This window comes from Fusarium oxysporum, chromosome II, assembly GCF_013085055.1.
Source record: "Fusarium oxysporum Fo47 chromosome II, complete sequence".
Classification (NCBI taxonomy): Eukaryota; Fungi; Ascomycota; class Sordariomycetes; order Hypocreales; family Nectriaceae; genus Fusarium; species Fusarium oxysporum.
The window spans coordinates 4179552-4200751 of NC_072841.1; the positions used below are offsets into that span (position 1 = coordinate 4179552).

At 48.0% G+C, this 21200-nt stretch overlaps 7 protein-coding genes across 7 annotated transcripts; 2 read left to right on the forward strand and 5 right to left on the reverse strand.

The window, feature by feature from the left end:
• Positions 1 to 235: 235 nt before the first annotated feature.
• On the forward strand, positions 236 to 2572 carry FOBCDRAFT_288913 (uncharacterized protein; the record flags this gene model as incomplete). The annotated part of the gene is made up of 2 exons (XM_031174415.3): positions 236 to 1383; positions 1439 to 2572. 2 exons carry the CDS (start codon positions 236 to 238, stop codon positions 2247 to 2249), a joined length of 1959 nt encoding a protein of 652 aa, XP_031051200.2. The 3' UTR covers positions 2250 to 2572.
• Positions 2278 to 4939, reverse strand: FOBCDRAFT_288915 (uncharacterized protein; the record flags this gene model as incomplete). Its single annotated transcript, XM_059611735.1, has 3 exons — positions 2278 to 2299; positions 2359 to 3913; positions 3967 to 4939. The coding sequence occupies 3 exons, from the start codon at positions 4937 to 4939 to the stop codon at positions 2278 to 2280; spliced, it is 2550 nt and encodes an 849-aa protein (XP_059464222.1).
• A 2913-nt stretch (positions 4940 to 7852) lies between these two features.
• FOBCDRAFT_288920 (uncharacterized protein) lies at positions 7853 to 14798 on the reverse strand (the record flags this gene model as incomplete). The annotated part of the gene is made up of 3 exons (XM_031174418.3): positions 7853 to 13815; positions 14001 to 14143; positions 14191 to 14798. The coding sequence occupies 3 exons, from the start codon at positions 14796 to 14798 to the stop codon at positions 7931 to 7933; spliced, it is 6636 nt and encodes a 2211-aa protein (XP_031051203.2). The 3' UTR covers positions 7853 to 7930.
• Positions 14799 to 15184: 386 nt separating this feature from the next.
• On the forward strand, positions 15185 to 15955 carry FOBCDRAFT_215899 (uncharacterized protein). Its single transcript, XM_031174419.3, has 2 exons — positions 15185 to 15552; positions 15608 to 15955. The coding sequence occupies exons 1-2, from the start codon at positions 15282 to 15284 to the stop codon at positions 15844 to 15846; spliced, it is 510 nt and encodes a 169-aa protein (XP_031051204.1). The 5' UTR covers positions 15185 to 15281; the 3' UTR covers positions 15847 to 15955.
• A 106-nt stretch (positions 15956 to 16061) lies between these two features.
• FOBCDRAFT_17859 (uncharacterized protein) lies at positions 16062 to 17312 on the reverse strand. Its single transcript, XM_031174420.3, has one exon. The coding sequence runs from the start codon at positions 17195 to 17197 to the stop codon at positions 16277 to 16279; it is 921 nt and encodes a 306-aa protein (XP_031051205.2). The 5' UTR covers positions 17198 to 17312; the 3' UTR covers positions 16062 to 16276.
• Positions 17313 to 18040: 728 nt separating this feature from the next.
• On the reverse strand, positions 18041 to 18720 carry FOBCDRAFT_197419 (uncharacterized protein; the record flags this gene model as incomplete). Its single annotated transcript, XM_059608869.1, has 2 exons — positions 18041 to 18103; positions 18217 to 18720. 2 exons carry the CDS (start codon positions 18718 to 18720, stop codon positions 18041 to 18043), a joined length of 567 nt encoding a protein of 188 aa, XP_059464223.1.
• A 1393-nt stretch (positions 18721 to 20113) lies between these two features.
• Positions 20114 to 21160, reverse strand: FOBCDRAFT_316085 (Ctr copper transporter family-domain-containing protein). The gene is made up of 2 exons (XM_031174422.3): positions 20772 to 21160; positions 20114 to 20720 (listed from the first exon to the last, which is right to left on the reverse strand). Exons 1-2 carry the CDS (start codon positions 20817 to 20819, stop codon positions 20220 to 20222), a joined length of 549 nt encoding a protein of 182 aa, XP_031051207.2. The 5' UTR covers positions 20820 to 21160; the 3' UTR covers positions 20114 to 20219.
• Between the last annotated feature and the right edge of the window lie 40 nt (positions 21161 to 21200).

A 21200-nucleotide genomic window follows, 5' to 3' on the forward strand; every position in this document is an offset into this window, starting at 1 on the left:
GTATCTTTGTACCTCCTCCAGGTTGACTTCATCAGCTTGCAGCTGTGAGAATCCACTTTCTGATGAATCATCCGGCGATGCAAACGCAGGCTTGAGCCACGATATTCATGAAGGTCATGAGCGACAGTTTATAAGAACGACTCATCTCTCTCTTGAAATTCTCACCAAGCCCAAAATTGCACTCAATTTAGCGCACAAAACCAGAAGTTTACCACGCACACAAAGACACCCAACCATGGTCTCTTTACCACCCTTCGCACCATTCCCCCAGTCATCATGGCGACAGCATCTCTCCTCCAGCGAATGGAATACACTCCTGCAATCCTGGACATCTATTTGCCGTGCCATTTCGTCCCTGTCTGAACAGGACATCAAGACAGCCCTGGCGCGCGACGACTCCATTGCAACATTCCTAGTCTCCTTCGCAGAGGAGACAGCAGAGGCAGGCTTCACAATACTAGACTCTCACTCGACAACACTACCAAAAGCTGTATTTCAGCTCGTATCGAGAGTCTTCACTGTATCTCCACCTCCTCAACTATTCGATTATGCGTTCTTGGCAAATATCGCAAGAATATTCCCCAGAAAAGCTACTGCCCCTCTCATTGCACGGCTCTTTCAGCGACATGCTACTGCGCTTGAGGCTGCATTGACTGCCCTGAAGAAGCAACTTATCCCACAGTTAGAGGCTGGTATCAAGGGTGATTTGAAGAGCGTTGAAGCTCGCTTGATACGACTGAATTATCTTCTACATGCTTCATCGGATACCTGCACTTTATTCCTTGCGGGATCTGACTTTCTCGATGGCCTCATCGTGTGCTTCCGCGTCATGAACCCTCCTCTGCGCAAAGTGATATTGACTACGACGTATCTATGTCTGGTTGGGTTAATAGATACTGAACCCGCCAAATGGTCGATGCTGAGTGATCAACTATACGCCCTCAAGGAAGCGGCTGATGCTCACAAGGCTGGCCCTCTCAATGTCAACGACTCACTTGTCCCTGAGCTCATCACCAACACCCCCCTCTTGAAGGTACTACTACGGAGGGCGGAGGATACCGGCGCGGCGACCGAAAATTTCAAGAAGCGAATTACGGCCTTGGAGGGCTACAGAAAGGGAACCATGGTCCGTCCTAAACGACTTATAAGAAGGAGATTGGATAAAGGCAAAGGCAAAATAACACAGCAAGAAGTGAATGCCGACATTCATGTTCATAAAATGAGCCAAATCACTCAGGTTCAGGATTTATTTCCCGATTTAGGATCCGGCTTTGTGTCCAAATGTCTCGATGAATACGGAGAGGACGTGGAGCAGGTTGTTGCCAATTTGCTAAGTGAGACTCTACCGCCTCACTTGGCTAATGCTGACCGCAGTGAGTCCTTGTACGTTATAATCTTCCTATTCTCAAATCGCGATTATTTGTTAATCCATCATTAGGTCATCACACCCTGAAGCAGGACACACAGAGCTTGCACCGCGATCTACTCCGCCCCAGGTTCCCACACGACACAATGTTTTTGACGACGATGATTTCGACCGCCTTGCCATGGACGTTTCTAAGGTTTCATTTGGAAAGAAACCAGGCAAGAACGCCGATGAAATGCTCAAAGATAAAGCAACCGCGCCTAACAAATCGGCCATTCTATCTGCCCTCGCGGCATTCGATTCTGATGATGACGAACGTGATGATACTTACGATGCTGACGATGTGGGTGGCACCGTTGACGCCTCCAACCAGGAAGCCGATGCGGCGAGCGACAGCAACGAGGAGGCATTGTTCCGTGCGTACCAGATGGACTCAAAGCTGTTCGACCGTGATGCTGGCACAAGGCGAGGTAACCCGCGAGCCAAACTGCGGGAAGAAACTGGAATGACAGATGAAGCCATAGAGGGATGGGCCCTTATCTTGGTCAGGAACCCCCAACAGAAGCGACGGTTAGAGGCCAAGTATGCCTTTAGTGGACAACAAGCGCAACTAGAACGCACATCTTGGCGAGCATCTCCAGCTGGCTCGGGAGAAGAAGGAAGCGAACCTGACGGTGGATCATCGAGGGGTGGCAGAGGTGGTGGTCGAGGACGAGGACGGGGGCGAGGTCGGGGAAGAGGCGGCAATGTTGCGGGGCCTACAGGCGAGAAAGAGACGGAAAGTGCTAGGAAGAACAAGGAAGCAAATAAGGGGTCTCGGGCGAACCACAATAGACGCGATGCTCGAGCAAAGAAGATGGCACGAGGAGGTTTCGCTGGCTGATCAATCACCAGTTCTCTGCTTCTTCCATCTATCTGAACCCGGCGCAGCAGCTAGACAAGACGTTCTTCTCTTTCGAGCCTGAGTTGGTGCAGTTGCTTCTGGCCCATACAGATCACCAAGATCCAGCTCTGTAGCATAGGGGCTCTTCATATCGGCTATCATGGGAGTGCCAGGATAACCACTGGGCCCTGCTGGAGAGACAATGCCGCTGAGAGAAGCCAGAGTCTCTTCGATGCCCGAATAGCGGTGGTAATCCTTTGGTGTAGCTAGCTCTGAGACAGCCTCAATAGAGGTCAGATCCTGGTCGCCATCACCTGTACCCATTATCATGCTTTGGAGCGACATCCGCGAGCTCCTCCTGCTACTATTGAGGTATACCCGTAGATCGAAGCATTGACGACATGATGGGTGTAACGGAAAGCAGTTTGCTTCATCACGATGCTGCGGAAGTTGAGGGCGTGACTGCTGCCCACACTTTTCCTGGATATCGTCGAAAATGTCTGCGATGGGAGTGAAGTAGGTGACACGTTGTCCGGGCCCCCAATAGTTATTGCGACCCCAGACTTGACCGATTAGACCATGTGTATTGGCGTCAACCACTCCAGCACCACTGTCGCCGTTAACACCAATGCCTCCACGTATCCAGGCATCCTCATCCTCTTGCGGCCATGGTTCCTCGATAAACCATTCTCTCGTAGCCTTCTGCGTCTGGTTCTCCACCCCAGAGACATACGCAGGGATCTCGCAAATCTGACCGCGCTGATAACCAGATGTTCGACCGCTAGACAGAACATCTGCACCTGGCACAATAGCGGTTGTAGTAGCCACGGTTGGTTCCTGAGTTGGAGGCTGGGTTTCTGAAGGGAATTTGCGAAGGATATTTGCTTGTGAAGTACGAGCACCGATGAGAGCCCAGTCTGTTACGACAAGGGGCTTATCCATATCACACTCATCCCAATAAGGATCATGCGAAATTCTCGTTGTCTTGAGGTTCAGACCTGACGTGACCTCGAGCTTACCGAGCCTGAAGTTCGTCTCCTGGGCCATGGCATCATGCCCCTCGTCTATGCATCGCTTGCGATCTTGGGAAGATGGATGCTCAACCTCCACTTGAGCGAGCTGTTGGTAGGCCTCCATGAAGGGATGAAAGTTGCCCAACCAATAACTCCCACCACCGACGGTGATGCAAGGACCAAGAGTAGCAGTGCTATCTTCAAATACCCCGTTTCCTGTAACACCGATGCTGTCACCCATGCAAGGATCGCGGAAGAAGTAGGGGTTTCTCGCGGCACAGATATCGTCCTTGTGATCTTTGCCTAGGCCACGAGCCCAGGTAACGGTGCGGTTAATCTCCCCTTGGGTAAAAGCAAATGTGACTAGCTTGGAAAAGTTGCTGGGGATAAGATCTTGAACGTGGCTAACAATGATGATCTTTCGAGCACGAGAAATAGATTTTGGAGCCATGATGCAAATTCGCTTCATCTGTGGGGATTTGCCTCGAGTGACAGTGACTACGTGACGAGGCCCAACCCAGATAGGCAGATATTGGGAAAGAAATGGAAGAATGGCGTGTTCGAAGACTAGAGGAAAGCTCGTTATTTCTATAAACCGTGAGGCTCGCCCTCTGATAAGGTCTGTTGGACTTTCTGCACTTCTAGGAGTGCCTTTGATAGTCAGTCTGTGAGCTATCAAGAGAAGGGAGACTTGATGGCCTTACCAGCATTCTTTCTAGCTCGCTTCTCAACGACGGCCTGTAGGCGATCTTGGCATTGATGCTTCGTCTTAACCACATCTATGGACATATCTGTGTCATGATCTCTGTTCTTTCTTTTGAGAGACGCAAGAGTAGTGGTGGGCGTTCCACTCGACGATGACCTGTTGCCCGTCTCCATGCTAGTATTAATCTTTGCTGGAAGCTCCCATTCCTTTGCATCATCTCTACCATCCTCGGGGTGAGCCATGGCTATGTGGGACTGAAGAAGGCGAATACTTTGGAATGTCGTCTCTGTGCAACCGGGCGATGGACAAATGACAAGATGTTTGACTTTGACATGGTAGATAAGTCCGTCCCTGGTGGAAAAGCTCGGCTGGTCACAGCCAGCCCAGTTACACAGATAGGTGTGACAAGATTTGACGTGGGACTTGAGGTCCTTGTCAGACGAGAAAGCTCGTTGGCATTGAGGGCCAAGGCAGACGAAAGAAGGCGTCGAATTATCAGTGCTGTTAGTTCGCCCACCTCGACTTAGCGGACTCGGACCTCTTGAGCGACCTCTACCGTTACGGACGGTCATCGCATCACTGAATTCGGTCGGAACAGAGGAGAAAATGGAACCAGTAGAAGAAGTATCGGCACTGATGGTAGAAATTGTACTCATCTCTCGCATATCGCTTTCACCAGCCCAATTGGTACAAGGCTCCAGGCCCAGGTCCAACCTGGCTGGTGATGCAGACCGATAGCAGTCAATATTGAAATCGGAATGAATTGATTGAATTGGCTGCTGAAAAAAATCAAAAGACATGAGACGGGGAGATGCAGTAGTCTTTGACATCGACAAAGCAATTGAAGCCAGTGTCGTGGGAGGTATCGATACTGCCTGAACGGTCCGATGCCGGACTGTGGGGCCGTGGTGATGGCCGGGACCGTGGAAGTCAACGGCCCCGCGGTGGTCCTTGCGCCTGAGGTTGTTCATTGTGTGAGTTCATTAACTTACAATGGCTTTGTGAGGCTGCAATTGAGAAAAAAAAAAACGGACAAAGTAATTTTTGAGGGGTCAAACAAGGAATGGAGAAAATTGCAAAACATTCGAAACTGGGGCCTTCTTTGGTCATAGGTGACTGTGGTTGCCTGAAGAAATTTGGCGGCCTCTGCAGAGGTGGGCGAACCACTCATTCTCTGAAAAGAAGTACCGTTTGTGTAAGCAAGTATAAGTGGTAAGGCTGATTGTTGATGCAGAACACACAAAGGGGGGACTGAAGAACTTGGGTCCAAGTGAACTACATGGAAAGAAAGCAAAACATGAAAATGAGGCCCAAGTGACCACCGGTATTGATGGCCGATATTGTCATAAACATGCTGGACTTGTTGATTGCTCTACACTTTTGTTTCTCTTTCTCCTTTTCACCCGAGGTACGTTAGGCGGACTGGCGATACCTAGGACTTTTTGGCCCCCAACTGTGTTCAATCAACCCCTCACGATTGGGGATAAGCCCGTAGTTTCATGTTTCTTCATGGCGCAGTGCAGGGGTGTTTTGTGCCTCATGGTTATGCGTCGCACCGTAAGAGTTGCTGATCTTTCCTATCATTCACTGAATTACTGTTCTTGATTACTTGTCTCACAATATTCACCTCTTTGTTGTATCTGAAGTGTCTTGCAGTTGGAAGTTGTTTGAAAAAAAAGAAAAAAAAAGAAGAAAAAAAAAAAAAGAAACCCATCCTAGAATTATAGATGACTTAACCATGCTTCCTTTCTGTAGACAGGATATGTAGACGTAAGGTAGCTATCATTATTCAATTCGAGCAGTAAGATAAGTAGGTATCTACGTAGTAGGTACTGGGCTAGATTTCCGAACTATTTCAGATTAAATAAGGGAAGTATCCTATATCACATATTACCTCCCTCATGCAGTGTCCATCAAGAGGAGGGCGATGGGCATTCAAGAGTCGAACCTGCCAACATGTCACTAAACAAGTGCCTTGAATCTTGACCTCCCTCTATCGATCCCACACTCTCTATCAACGGCTTTATTGTCTTGAGTCATCATTGTATTGGGTACACTTCCAGTCAAGCCGAACATTGATCAGTCGCATTGATATTTCTTGTAAGCTTATTGTGTTGCAACGACTGTCTGATATTGAGAGACGAAAAAGGCAAGCTTTGCCGACTTACCGAACCGTACAAGCAACACATACCAAAACGTTAGCCGGAACCATATGATCCATAATGAAATCATATTCGACTTCGAATTCGCATACTCCGGCCTTATATAGGCAGCTTCCCAAGAAATCCTTTCGCCTGATCCAGTTACTCCCTGGCTCTTGGAATGATCCGCTTGACACGGAGCTCTTGGGACCATTTGTGTATCTTAGGCCAATAATCAGTATACGACAAAGCTTTCCGCTCTTGATGGCCAAACCCCTAACTATGTTGCCTTACTCTACACTTGGGGGAATCCTCAGACGCCAAGAAAAACCACTGCCAATGGGCTCATCCAATGGATCACGACAAATCTCGATCTTCCGTTGAGAACTTTGCGCGCAGGACAAAGAGAGGAAACCGTCACCGTTGTGGGCCGACGTTTGTGCATCAACCAGAACGACCAAATGGAGAAGAGTCGTCAAGTTAGCCTCATGCATCAGATATTCCACCATGCCGCCTGTGTCTATGTATATATTGGCGACCTATTCGACCGAGGACCTGGATATGGAGGCACTTGGAGGAACGCGGGAGTTCAGACCACTTTCAATTCTCGACGGATACAGGCAAAGCCTAGGAGGAGATCTCGTCTGACCTCAGGGAGCTTGAAACAGAAAATAGTGTGCAGTTATCCATTCATCAAAAGTGTCAATGCATCCTTGGGCTACTAACAGTACCTCTAAACCACCCCTTCTCCGCCAACTGAAGATCATGAACTTATTCATCCCCACCCCCCCCCCCCCCCCCCCCTTGATCGTGAAAACTCTCAACAATGTTTACTGCAGTATGAGTGGCACAGTCCTGGAGGGGAACACTTTACAAAGATCGAAAACTGCCCTAAGGTAACCTCACAGTTATGTTCCACGATCAAGCGTGTATCTAAACCTATCGCTCCAAAAATTGGCCAATCTGATCGATGTAATCGAAGGGTTAGAAGCTGTTTACTCTGAGCTTTTTTCGAGTGCTTGGGAGAAAAACTACCACAGGGAATCAATGGGTCGTGTGTTATGCTTCAGGGCCGTCTTGACCAACGAAAATGGTGATGAAGCTACCTCACTGTTGCCCAAGGATGGCCCTGACTTGGCCATCCTCGTCTATCTTCTTTCGGAATGTTCTGATGGCGACGTTCTTCATACATCGGGCAACTTAAGGGAGAAATACGCGCAAAAGACGGCCTCCGACGCTGTTCAATTTGCTTGCCAGCATTGTCAGACCCAACAGCACTGGTACTTGATGCAAAGTCCATCTGGAAGGACAAGAAAATCATTCAGAAGTACTCGACTGCTCTCGAAATAGCGCATAGCAACTACATTCTCTTGACCAGCGAAGGGACTTTGGCATTAGGACCGCCTAACACAAGAGTTGGCGACCAAACATCAATTATCAGCGGCGGGCTGTGCCCCTATATACTGCGCCGCAATACGAAGACACAGCACCTGGAGCGTGCTGCTTTCGATCTCGTTGAGGATTGTGTCCTTGATCGGACTCCACCTCGGGAACCTGAAGAACTGGAGACAGTGTTCTTGGTGTAGACAGATGATATTGTTTTAGCACGAGTAGAATTATCAAGTGATAGAAGGAAAGAATTGTGCGGGGACCATAAAGAAGCTCAGTCAACGTTAGGATACCCTATTTACTACAATGCTCAACTTTGAATTGCCCAAATCATTATGGGTTATGATAATTATGCTCTAAACCACTTCTACTCCTCCACTACTGTCTTCATTATAGTGTAAGCCAACTCCATTATAACCATCATGACGCCGTTCATAAACCTTTGTAAAGTTCCTCGACCACATCACTGAGCATTCTTAGCCCGTAGAATTTGGCCACCCTCTTCATAACTCCGAGTTTCTTGCTCACGTCTTGCCGTGACACAATTTCCTTCCACTCTCCACTGCAGGTACAGTGTTCCATGAAGTCGTTCAGTCTCAGTGCACCGCACCGGGCACATTTGAGATCCTGCGTTGTCCATTCCACAATCCAGCTCTCTACTATGCCCAATAATCGCTCTTCTATGGCGACACGGTCGAACTCGGTGCCACAGAAGCCGCAGCGCCAAGCAGCACCTTCGCCAAAGAGATCTTCGTCTCTGCATAGGTCTAGATCTCGCATCATAGTGCAGCTGTCACAAGATATCTGAGGAAGACGAAGGCTTTCTGATGGGTTTGTGAAGGTACCGTCTTTCGAGAACTCGCGCACCTCGAACAAGGCTAGAAGCTCTTTTCGAAGCAATCGAGCTTCAAGTGTGATGTTTTTGTCAAGCGATAGAACTTGCATGAGTGACTTGACAAGCTCGAGGATAGGATTTCGAGGGTTGAGGTGTGAGCCGGGAAGGACGGGGAATGTGTAGTCCTGTGCAAGCTCTGGATGAAGTAGCTCACGCTTCTGCTTGTTGAGGAGGCCAATGATGTCCTTCTTCAGCGGTTTCTCGAATGCCTTGCCTAATAGAATCTGACCTTCATGATCCTCCAGGCCCTTGCTTGGTAGCTGTGTCAGACGTGGTGTAGCATCTGGGTCGCCGTTATGAGGCCGCTTGAGTTGATGCATGAGCTGGATGAACTCAATCACCCAGTCCTGAAATGTGGACTGTAGTCGAACAGGCAAGAACGTTGCCATCTGCCAGTGCATGACAGTTTCGAGGTTCTGTTCTTCGGCTTCAATAACCTCCTGACAGGCCTTGCCTCCATAGTTGAACTCATCGTACCATACAAGATAGTCCCAATACTCCTTAATCTCCAAGTCGATAAAGTGAAAGAGTGGCTTGCTCTTGATCGACTTAATGATATACTCGCTATACGCATATGCGTTGCCGACCTCGGCCTTTGTGGTTTGGAGAATAAGACGGTTGGCGTTGGCAAAAATGACCTGAGATCCCACTCGACGAAAGTCAGCCATGAGCTGCTGGAAGGCCTTACGAGACATCATCTGCACATAGTAGTGCAGGGCTCGATCGTACATGAAAGAGTCGGGGTTCTCAACCCAGCGAACAAGGTGTTGCACGAGAACATCGGCCATGGTACTTCCACGACAAGCTTCGGTCCACCACGCCTTCACCATCTCACGCAGCACCTGAACGCCAGCGTTGGCAAAGGCGTTCTCGGATGCAAGTGTCTCTGAGTCGTCAGCAGCGGGATTGAACGAGACGGAGTCGGCACCCTCAAGCTCGTTGATAAGAGATGAGGTCAGGATAGTGTTGATAGCTAGATTTCTGACATCTATGTCGATACACACAGACGAGAAGGTTCCTGGATTGTTGACATTTGGCATTTTGACTGTGTCGAGAGGGCCAAGAAGATCGTCCTTTTCATACCCAGCATGGTCAGGGCGAGCATCGGGAGACCACCAAAGCACGACTCCATTGGCTTGAAGGCGTCGGGCATAGGCAACATCGATCAAGAATCGGGGATCGTCTCGTTCCAAATTACACAGAGGCACATCACCGTAACGAGCCAAAGCGGTAAGGTGTAGAATCCAGGATCCAAGGCCAAGATAATGGCCAACAAGTCGCTTGGCGATGACAGATTGCCACCCCAGAGGAGGTAGAGAGCTATCCGCCACATCGTATTTCAAGGGGAGGACTGGGAATTCTCCCAAGATAGGGACATCATGAATGAGCAGCTTACGCTGAGACGACTGGATGACCATCATCTGTGGTCGTGGCTCGTCCTTGCGCATCTTCTTGACAACATCACCTATCTCCAAGTGAGCCTTGCGTCGGGTCGTCACTTGGGTGATCTTGATGTGGAGTTTCTCCTGGTAGGTAAAACAATCCTGCCAGTTGGTACCAGCTGCTTCCGCATGCCGTCTAGCGAGCATCTCCGAATACATTTTGGAGATATTGGGAAGATCTTGACCGGAGTCCTTGTTCTTCTGCAGAATAACGACGTGAGCTTGGTCATTGGTGGTAGAGAAGATACCAAAAATCTGTCGTTCTCCAGTTGCAATGTGAGAAACGTAAATGTAAGCCAGTGGTGACGTCTCGAGATACGTTCGTGTCTTGGCTGGTCGCTTCAGACCAGCCAGATCAAAGCCTTGCTCAAGACCCTTTCCCAGCACAGCATGTTGTGCTGCGTCAATGGTACACTGATTTCCAAGACGTAAGACAGCTCGGATGTTCAGGGGTACTTGCTTCTCATACACACCCTCAACACTAGGATGATTGAAGAGTAGGGAGAACTTTTCGCTCTCGTTGAAGTAAACATCTTCCGATACAGTCAACTTGAAGAGATGGCTTGATGGATGACCATTGGGAAGAGTGTAATTGACCTGTTCGACTTCACAGCCTTCCACTTCAACATCGGGAAGATCCTTACTCTTGAGGTTGAGGAAGACTTGTCGAGGAACATTGACCTTAAGCGTATGAATCTTGGCATCGATTAGGACATATGCCATGACAATACCAGGAGTCTCAGTCGCTTTGAGGTGCAAGACCTGCCAGTTACTCATGTAAGTAGTGTGCGCCTGCTTCATGAATGTTTGCTGAAGATTGTTGACTGCACCGCCTCTTCGGTCACCAAACAATTGCCGTCGACGGATTCTGGCTTGCTTCTGCAACTTCCACTTCTTCTTCTGGTACATCAAGAATGCTTCATAGTTCTCCGAAGCACTTGGCATAACTTCAGGAAGTGCAGACATGGGATCGGGGTTCTCTGCCGGCTCAGGAGACTTGCGCTTCTGAACCGTCGTTGCAGCCTGAGAGGATGCAATGACTGCGTTGACTTGCTTGGGCTTCAAAAGCTTGCTACCAAAATCTTCTACATCATCCAGTCGAGGACCATTAATGTTGGTGATGTCTTCCAGTGGACTCTTTTTGAAAAGATCAGTGAGCTTCTTCTGCTTCAGCTTGTCGTCCTTGATGTTGATTCTCCTTTGAAGCCAGTCAGGATGTGGCACTCGAGGTACAGGGTTGCGGACCTTTTGGAGAGCCGCAGGAATGGTGATCAGCTTCTGGATAACAGAGCCCAATCGCTCCAGGTAATAATCCCAGTCAAGCAGTGCACGAGGATCAGTGTCAGTGGGCTCCTCCTTCAACCACTTCCTCAGATATGTACGCTTGACAGATTCCTCTGCAGAGAAGATAGCCACCGGAACAGCTCGTTCTGTAACGGGTGCATTTTTGGGTCGAGCGCAGATGATGAACTTACAGTTCAGTCCTTTGTCCTTTACCATCTGCTCCCCTAAGAAATCTGCCAAACGCTTGGCAGTTGTGATACTGGTTGACTTCTGGTTTCCGTACTCCTCCAGTGTTTTGGACATGCTTCGATTCTCAGAAATGAGTTCCATCAACTCCTCGTCTGCCAATGTTGTGCCCTTGCTGTGCAGAACATCCAGCCAACGGTTGGCAACCTTGGCAACGGCCCCATAACATTCGGCCAGCGTTTCACCTTCGAGGAAAAACTTGAAAATCTGTTGCTGGAAGATCTTGATGAGCTTGAGCTCACCACGACGTTTCACCTCAAAACCTTTCAACTCAGCAAGACTGCCGTCATCGTTGAAGACAGCATAACGCTTCTTCAAGTTTTTGTCTTCTTCTTTCGATGTGGGCAGAACCATGGCTTTGTATGGACCATCGACTTCGAAAAAAATGGAGTTGTCGCTATGTGTTTCGTACTTGAGGGTCTTCTTATCAACGAGTGTCTGGTATTGATGGTTGGTGAATTTTGCATGGACGTGGTGGTTAAGCATAACACAGGGATATGAGATGTTGAGTTTCTTGCCGCCCTTGAGTTTGAAGGAGAAGTTCTCGGGGAAAGTTGCGGGAAGCATGCACCAGATACCGTCGGTATCCAATTCCAGAGGTCGTCCCAGCCGTTCTACCAGTTGTCGAGCCATTTGAATAATGTGAGCACCCGTCAAACAAGTGACGCCAGCCATTTCGAGTGAGTACCAACGAGATCCCTTTCTCATCACATATCCGTAGAATGAGTTTAAAATAACCTTGTGCGCCAATTGCAGCGAGTCGTAGAGAATAATCATCTTCTTGGCAGCGTCAACCTCGCTCTGAGCAGCACCAGCAGACTGCAAGGATGACGTCTTTCCCTTCCAAACCTTGGCTTTGCCCTTGTAGTCATATCGACGATCACGGAAGTCTCGTACAGTGTTGATATAAAAGGGGTTTTCTCTTTGGCAAATGATTGCCTCTCGCACAATAGTTGTTGAATCATGGATTTTGTGGTAGACCTTCTGAGAATATAGTTGAAGACGTTTTCGTACAAGATTGGCTTGCTCATCGGCACTGAGTTCCTGGAAGGTTCTCATAGGAGAACTGGGATATTTACCAGGGAACTTCTCGTTCTGAAGTGCATTTTTAATCATGTTATACTCATCTCGTTTTGGGGGCAAGTATTCTCCTCGCCAAGCCCAAGGTAACCTTCTATCGCATGTCTTTCCTGGTCGATTGAAGTCGCAGGCAGCACAGTCGGACTCTTGAATCATAGAGTCAGGCTGCAATCGGTTGGTTGTCATGATGTTGGGGTACATCGATGCGACATCAAGATGGTAAATCAGGGGTTTTTCGTTACGGTTCGGCGTTTCTTTGAGCTTGTTCAACCTCTCGACGATCTGAGCCTTGACTTCTTCGTAGTTCTCTACATCATCAAAGTTCTTCTTCTCCTCAACTGTGATTACGAATTTGAGGGCAGCATCTAAATCGCCGAGGAGCTCGTCAATAGCTCCAGGGTCGACAGCAAAATCCACCGGGATATCAGCTCGAAAGACTCCTGCTTCGATACTTTCAACGTGACCGCCGACGTAGGTCTCTGAATCGAGGAGATGTCCGTCCCAGAAGGCCTCCTTTGGTGTGATATACTTGTTCGGAAGTACAATTTCTCGTTGATATGCTTGCACCATCAGCAGCATCTCGCAGAGTGTACCAGTTCCCTTTCTCAATACTTCATCACCACTCAAAGGTAGAATCGTACAAAGCGAGAAAATGAAAGGGTGGACATATTTCATGTACAGATAATATGTTGCAACGGCATCGGAGACGGAGTATTCAGCGAGTGTTTGAGGTCGCTCAGTCGCGTATGGTGTCATCAATTCGGGATCCAGCTCGTCTGGGTCGTATCCGAGCTTCGCGACAGTGACGGCTTTCAGACCGCGAGATCCTTGAGGCAGATACGAATCTCGGTTGACCCAATGGAAGCAGTCCATGTGCACACTGTAGTTACACTTGTACTGATCCTCGTTGTCCTTCTTCCATCCAATCTCTTGATACATATCAATTCCATTGATGCTAGCCCGTGCTTCCACAAAAGGCCAATCGAAAAAGTCACCGTTGTAAGTCGCAATGACGGTAGGTCGTGCCTCCTTGATGTGCAGGAAGAATCTCTCGATGACAGCCTTTTCATCAGGTTCGTTGAAAATCATAAAGGGGCCCGGGTATTCTGGTTTGGGTGTGTAGTCGAAGTCGCCAATGTCTTCTGAAAGGATTTGGCGGTTGGTAATTAAGAACCCTTGGCCATCGATCATGTAAGAAATCATGATAATCTGATCGGTGGCAGCATCGGGGAATTTGAGAGGCAGCTTTGATGTTTCAATATCATAAGCCATTACTACAGGTTCAGCCGGCAACGACCTCTCTTCATTTGGGTAAATTTTGGTGACACCATGTTTGGCTTCAACAAAGTACCACTTTCCGGCTCGTATATCTGGGTGTCCAGGTCAGTAGGTGACTGGCAAGGGTTCAAGGCAGAAATAAGGAATGTATAGAAGCAATAATCAGGGCAATGGTGAATAGTGGTCTCATAGCCCTTGAGGGCTCTGAAGTAGCAAATACTTGGTTGCAAACATCATGTAAAGCTTGTAGAAGAGTGTGGACAAGGATTGATCATACCTAAATCTATCATTACTCGTACATGGTATGGTACATCATATTCTCTTATATCGACGATAAAGTCGCTCGCATCGGAAAGGGCAGTATTCATATTTCGGTCGTCATCTCGTGAATCATCAAAAAGGTCGAAGTCGCCATTCGAGCTGTTTCGTGTTAGCTTGATCCTGCCAAGGATCAGTTGAGCACTTACGTTGCCACCTCGGCGTAGGCATCCATAGCATTCATATTCTTCTTGTTCTTTTCCGCAATAGGCATGATATCTTTTCTCGCAGCCATGAGGTCATTGACATTGGCAAACCTCAACTCCAGAAATGTCCTTCGGTAGCCGAGCAAGTGGTTGGGCATATTGAGATCGTCTTTCTCAACTCTTCGAATCGACTTGACGACACCACCTCCGGCAACCCTCTTGACCCATTCCTCAACCTCAGACTCTCGCCCTTTCTTGACAGCGATCAAGAAGTATGGGTCAAATTCCACAGTAGCTTTGAAGGTCGAGCCGTCTTCTTCGATGAAATAGCAGTCGACAGCGGCTCGACCACCCGGTATCCGTTCGTCCTCGATCGATGTGGGTTGAATGTTGACTAGCCAGCCTTCTCTCTTCTTTCCGCTCTCATAACGCGCAAAGCCCATATTCTCGTCAATGCTGTGTGCTAGCCGTGTCCGCTCCCATTTCTCGTCTGCCGACGTGGCCTCGTTCCTGGACGAGGCCGCGAATGTGCGTGTTCGGTTACCATGGTAGGCAACTTTGCCTCCTCGACGGAAGCCCTTCTGAGGGCGACGAAGACTTGTGTTAGGCATTGAGTGTTCTGGGGGGGGGGGGGGGGGGGGGGGCTCCCCAAAAGGAATGTGGTTTAACAAGCAGTTGACGATGTCAGGTAGCAGAGATTCGACATGGAGAGAGGGAAATTGCACAAGAGCAGTTAAAACAACACAGAATAAAAAAAAATAATTGAGAAAAAAAGTTGTTTGCAAAGTCAACACTGAGCGGAGTGTATCTGTGGGAACAAAGTAAATGAAGGGCGTCCCTAAAGCCTGGACCGAGATTGGATAAATTGGAAGCGTGAGACGCGTTTAGACGCGCCCTCGCGACGCGACTGCACCCCACTTTACTTTAATGGACTTTCGACACAGCAACGAAGCGTGCACGGGCCATCAAGGATCCCGATGCAAGCCTTGCTTGTCAAGCGTCATCGGTCTTATCCCACGTGCTTCTAAAGAAAGTCGATATTTGGCTGTGCGATCTTGTTCATGACACCAATTGCGTCGCAATTATAGCCAGGAATGGCTTCAAATCCACAGGATGGGCAATCGATGCCCGGCGATAAGACCCTGCATGTCTGGTCGAAACCCATAGAGCAAAACGAAGCTACTACAGTCAACGGCGAACATGGAGCGACACCGACGAATAATAGGCCAACTATTTCAGAGGCCGTTTCTATGATCAAGAAGGATGATTTTACGAATGTTGCAAATACTCCTTGTGCTCGACAAGGTTTCATCACAGGAATAGCATCCGGTGCCGGTATTGGAGGATTGAGGTTCGTCCTCAAAGGTGAGTGGACAATGTTGAACTTTCTAGTTTAAGGCATGGTCTAAAAGGAGTGAAGGGAACCCCGGTAGCGCTGCGAACTGGGCTGTTGGAATGTTTGTGCTTGGAAGCATGGCATCATACGAATGGTGCCAGTACCTACGCCGCGAGGAACGTCGACAAATGAAACGACACATTGAGGTGGTGTCAGAGAATAGGAGAGAGCAAGCAAGAAAGATCCAAGAGGCAAGACGTGAGCACGACAAGCTGGAGGCTGAAAAGAAGGCGGCAGTAAAGCCATGGTACAAGGTCTGGTAACCATCAGGTTGAGCACATTGCGCCTCCTATGTACTATTATTTGTGTAAGGGTGTATATCTCGTGTATTGGACATAGCTTGTAGATAATATCCCAATTGCAAAAAATGAACCTAGACGACAAGAGCAAGTATAAAGAAGTGCTTCCGTGAATTGGGCACCAAATCGTAATAGTGCTGTATGATCTTTTAAAGACCAGGGTATAGAGCGGCTTGATTAGGCCTTGGATGTATTCGCCAACGATCCCTTCAATTTTCACCAACCGTGAATCCCCATGAAAGAACCATGAAATTTCTTCGTGATTGATACGCCGCTTCCTCCAAGCCGCCAGAATAATAAAAAAACGCCAAAGTAATCGTTAGAAACATCTATAGCCGCTGCCAGCGTCCCAATAAGCGTTGGCTTCGAGCCCAATACGCGCCAAATAATATCTTTATCCTGTAGTAATCGCAATGTTCGAAGCCTCCGTGTCTGTGAACCTGACCTTTCGCGGCGGTGACTGTTCCTCTGATCGTCCGAACTTGACTCCCGAACCACGACCGCGTCGCTGACTGCGTCGTGCTCGTGCCTCGCTCTCTTCTCGTTTGCGATACTCTGCCATCTGCTGTCTCCGTCTCATGGCGCGTGCATGCGCAAGAGCTGGTGTGGGTTTGAATCCGATACCGTTGATTCCAATACCGTCGTCGTCCTCATCATCAGGGTCGTAGATGGTGATCTCATCTTCATGCCACGTCAGTGCAGCTCTGACAGGGTCGACAATCTGGACTTCTTCTTCGTCTGGGTCCTCAAAAGGCCGCCGAGAAGGGCGCTTCATGCGGAGTGGCGGCGAACCCGTTCTCTTCTTGACTCTCGATTTTGACTCGGAAAGCCTGTTGATAGACGGGTATGCATGATGCAGGCTCCCGTGGTTTTGCTTTTGTTGCTGGGGTTCTTCGTGTACGCGACCTTTGAAAGGTTGCAGTGGTTCTTTTGATGGTAGGACAGACTTTCCGTCAAGATCGACGACTTCTTGAACAGTTGGAGCTGCATCTGCCCCGCTCATAATCTCATCGGGTTTCTGTCGCTTCCTCATCGACTTGTCCTCATCCATGAGATTATCGCTGTCTTCGTTGCTGACTGTTGCCCCGCCCCCACTTTCCAGTGCAAGACCACGGAACTTATGGGCAAGGACCCTTGACCGTGAGCTATCGCTGCCATCTTCTGTGTCTGCTGGAGTTGGGACTGAAGAAGGGTGAAAGGAAGACGATAGAGGCTCATGCACAAATGTGAATTGTATAGGAGATGCCCAGGTTTCTTCTCCACGCTTGCGTTTCGGGGTGCTAGAGATGTTTGCTGACGCGGTGGCCATAGCCATAGTTCATTGTTTGATAATTCAGGACCAGGACGAGTCGAGCCGAGTCCAGAGCTGAGTATTGTCGAAAATAAGGTCGATAGCTCGCTCTAGTTGGGAACGATGCCTTGTCGAGGTACGTTGAAGGGAGGATCCGCAGTTTGAGCTGAGTCGACGGCACCTGAACTATCGGTTTTGGTTGCGCAAGCACCACTTGCTATTTGTGACCTTCCGTCCGTACTTAACTTGCTTCACTAGTAATAAACCGAAAAGGGAAGCGCGAGTGGCAGTGTGACTTGAGGGTATATTCCAATTGGACCTTTTATTTTGTGTTCCAATAATGAGAATAATAAGAATAGTATTGGATTACTGTACTGCATGACTACAAATACAAAGCCAAGTAGGTAAGTATCAGGTTCGTAAGAGCCTCGTGATTAACCCGCAAATTCAGCGTCACATTCGGACTTTCGGGTCACGCTCGATCTGGTTGGGCCAGCATCATATCGTAGATCTGCCGCTGATCGCCATGTCTCAGATGTTTAGAGCATGATGATAGATACCTAGCATGGCCAAATTGAATGATAATGAAATATGAATATGTACAGTTGTTATCTATAAGTTTGTACTATGTAAAGACCCTTACGCCAAAGTTATATGATGCCGGATGCGGCGTAGTTTTATAACCCCTCCAAATCCATACCCCAACGCCATTATTTCCCCATGTCAAACCACCCCAACACCATTAATGCCAGATCTCAGACCACCGTACCATTCCGATGTGGCTTTTGTGTATCAGATCTGGCAATGCCGTGTTTTTTCCGCTGATTTTGTTGCTCCTCGCTAAGCCTGGTGTGAAAATGAAATGTCCTAGAAGGAATGCTCGTCATGGAAACTCGTGACGAAGATAGAGTCATGACCAAACCGGTTGGTCTGCTGATAATTAAGCATAACATGTCGAGTATGTTGAGTTCTATACATTGTGGATGGCCTATACAATGTTAGACGACATACCGAATACAGGCTTTGATATCCTCATAACTTACGCGAAGCATCTTCGCCCTAGCGCCAACGGTATCAATGCCCAGTTGCTGCAAATCCTCGTCTTCTAGACATGAAACTTGAGCTGGAGACATTCCCAACAAGCATCTTTCATACTTGTGCAACCTCAAAGCTCGAAGCCATTTGGCAGCCCAACGAGGATCTTGAGAGTTGTGTGGGAACACTGGCATGATCCATTTCGGCTTTACAGGAGGCTGAATGATGAGTTCCTCTTGTTGCTTCCATAATTCTCGCTTGCGGTCTTTGAGTGCCTGAATCATTGGCTCAATCTCTCGCAGACTTGGTAGTTCTGCGATCGAGTGGAGGGCAGATGACCGTTCACTATCGTCCAATACTGAGAACCAGGTTCTGATTATTCCCATCTCGTCTCCAATCTTGCCGGTATCTCTTCTTGAGGAGGACACATGATGGTGTAATGAAAGCGAAGCAGAGCTTGAAGTTGGTGAGCCCGAGTATGAGCTCGATAGACTAGAAGAATATGAAGACATGATGCTGAAGGCGTGCTGTGTATAATCCGTAATCTTTAAACGATGTTAAATATTAAATAGAAGAAGAAGAAGAAATGAAAGTAATATCAGAGGATATTCCGCCTTCAAATATTACAGTTAACTTGTAAAGCGCTGACGAGGCTCTCGACAGTCTTGTATGTGGTGGATTGATCTGTGGCGTGGTCGATCTGACGGCGACCGGGGCCGCTTGGAAATAAATCACCTCAGGTCATAAGTTGGTTGGAGCTGGATTGAGCACGTATTTATTAAGGAACTCTCCCAGATGCCAAAAAGCCACCATTCTCGTCTCAGGCCGCCCTGACTCTTTCAACCAACGTTCGATCCCCTATGTAATCACAGATCCATCATGGGCCTTTCTGGTACGGCCCCTCGGCAATTTCGACCAACTCACTCATGATAGTGGCAAGATATTGACAGAGATAAAGACCATATCTCTCTTTTCTTTCATATGAGTATTATATGGTGAATGTTTATGAATTTAGGGTGGTGAGAGAGATATGAGCAAGTTATTTTGCCTTCTTGCTCCACTACCGCCCATACGTCAAATGCCGGCCGAGGCCTTAGATCGTGATCCCTGTCGAGTACTACTTCACAAAGCTTTAGTATTGGTCTCGAATTACTCGTGACTACCTTGTTTGGGCAAAGCACAACTACTTGAAACATGGTGCTTTGACCTGTGTTGTGCTGCTTGATCCCAGCTCAGATATGAGACGATAGTCTTGTAAGTGGACAGCATGAGAAACGAGTCACTGGTGACTGTCTTAATTAAGTTATGGGGGGTCAACCTTGATGGCTAGATGCCTCGGTGCAGTCCACAGTAAACGTCCTGGAGAGTGGGCTATATATTATCGCACCTCTGGGCATCAGGAAACTTGAGGCCTTGTGTCGGGATAAGAAAGTAAACAAGCTAAAGATTATGCTGAACTTATCACAAGATATTATAAAGTACTACAGTATTATCCGAGTCTTTCTATCACATAGGACTCAAGTTCAAAGTTTTATGCCGCCTCCTAGTTACACAAGGTCTACGCCAGCGTGCCACCCTATATCCTCACCCCTGGAAATGGTCGGAATAACCAGTATGCATTCATCAAGCAAGGTCGCAGTATAGATAATTTCTCGAGCTGGACTCATTGAGTTCTAGTAGCATATAAATATTTCCCTTGCCACTGTTAAAAAAAAAGGTAATACTATAAATAGATGATCAAGGTCACTCGCAAATAGTGTACTTAGTGGTACACCAACAACTCAAATTGCGATACCGCTTACTTACCACAGGCTACTTTAGTCAGTAGGAAGCTTCTACAAGATGTTCACAACAAATACTTTCCTAAGGATATCAAGATACACGCCGTGTGCTTATAATGACCGAGGCAATTCGATTTCAAAAGTGCTTTTACGGGTATCACTAGAAAAAGACTTGTCATGTAAAACCTCCATCGTATATATCAGCTCTGGTTGATACAATCGACATATATTCAGCCGCAGCAAACAGTTGTCTCCTCAATCCCCTTGGCCTTGTCCTCAGGGGCAGTCAAATCTTCGATATCAATCCTTACAACGAGCCAGTCACAAAAGAACTTGCCCAGGCCAGCACCAATAAAGATACTAATGATAACATAGCCGTTGAAGTACATGGCCAAGAGCATAATGATGTAGGCTCCCGCAAAAGTAGCAGCGTGGATGAATGCGCGGATGAATTGCTGCAGAGGTGAAGCTCGATATGTAAGTGTTTGACTTGTGGGAACAACAGCTCCCGTGCAACCCGCGGCGGCGAGAGAAACACTGTGGGTAGTGGCTTGACGCTGAAAGCCACGCTGAAGAAGAGCATCGTACTCTTTGCCCATACGGCGGAAGAACTCGACAAGAATAACGAGGAGGATAACGCCGATACAGGTAGCAGCCATCATACCCTGGTTCTTGATTTGCCATGATGAGGCCAGGAAGCACGCATCGATTGTGTTCCAATTCCACAACATCTGAGGTTATTAGTTAAGAACAAATTGGTATCTCCTGGTAGTAAATCTTACCTCGACCTTACAGGCAGCACCGCTACCGCCCATTCCTCCGTGATCCATGATGAGTTGTTAGGTTGGTATTTTCACTCGAGTTGAACAGTGGTGGTTGAATGTTGTAATCGGCAATGGACAATGAATCTAACTTCAACTGAACCAAGACTGTGTAGTTTTGAACCAGAGAGTGGCTGGTTGGGGAGCTAAGTAAGGCGAATATCAAGGAGTTGAGGTTCCACTGAGAAAGATTGAGCTGTTTCCAAGACTTGTAAGACTGCCGGAGAATTAAGAAGCGACATGGAAGAGCAGAAATAAGGTCAAAATTTAAGGTTATGCTGAAGGATGAGGGAGATATTAATAACGCGATATTATTCCATCACTGATTCGATCCTTGATAATACTGTAAAACCCAAATCTAGGGCTGGAAAGCTTCAGGTTCCGTCCACA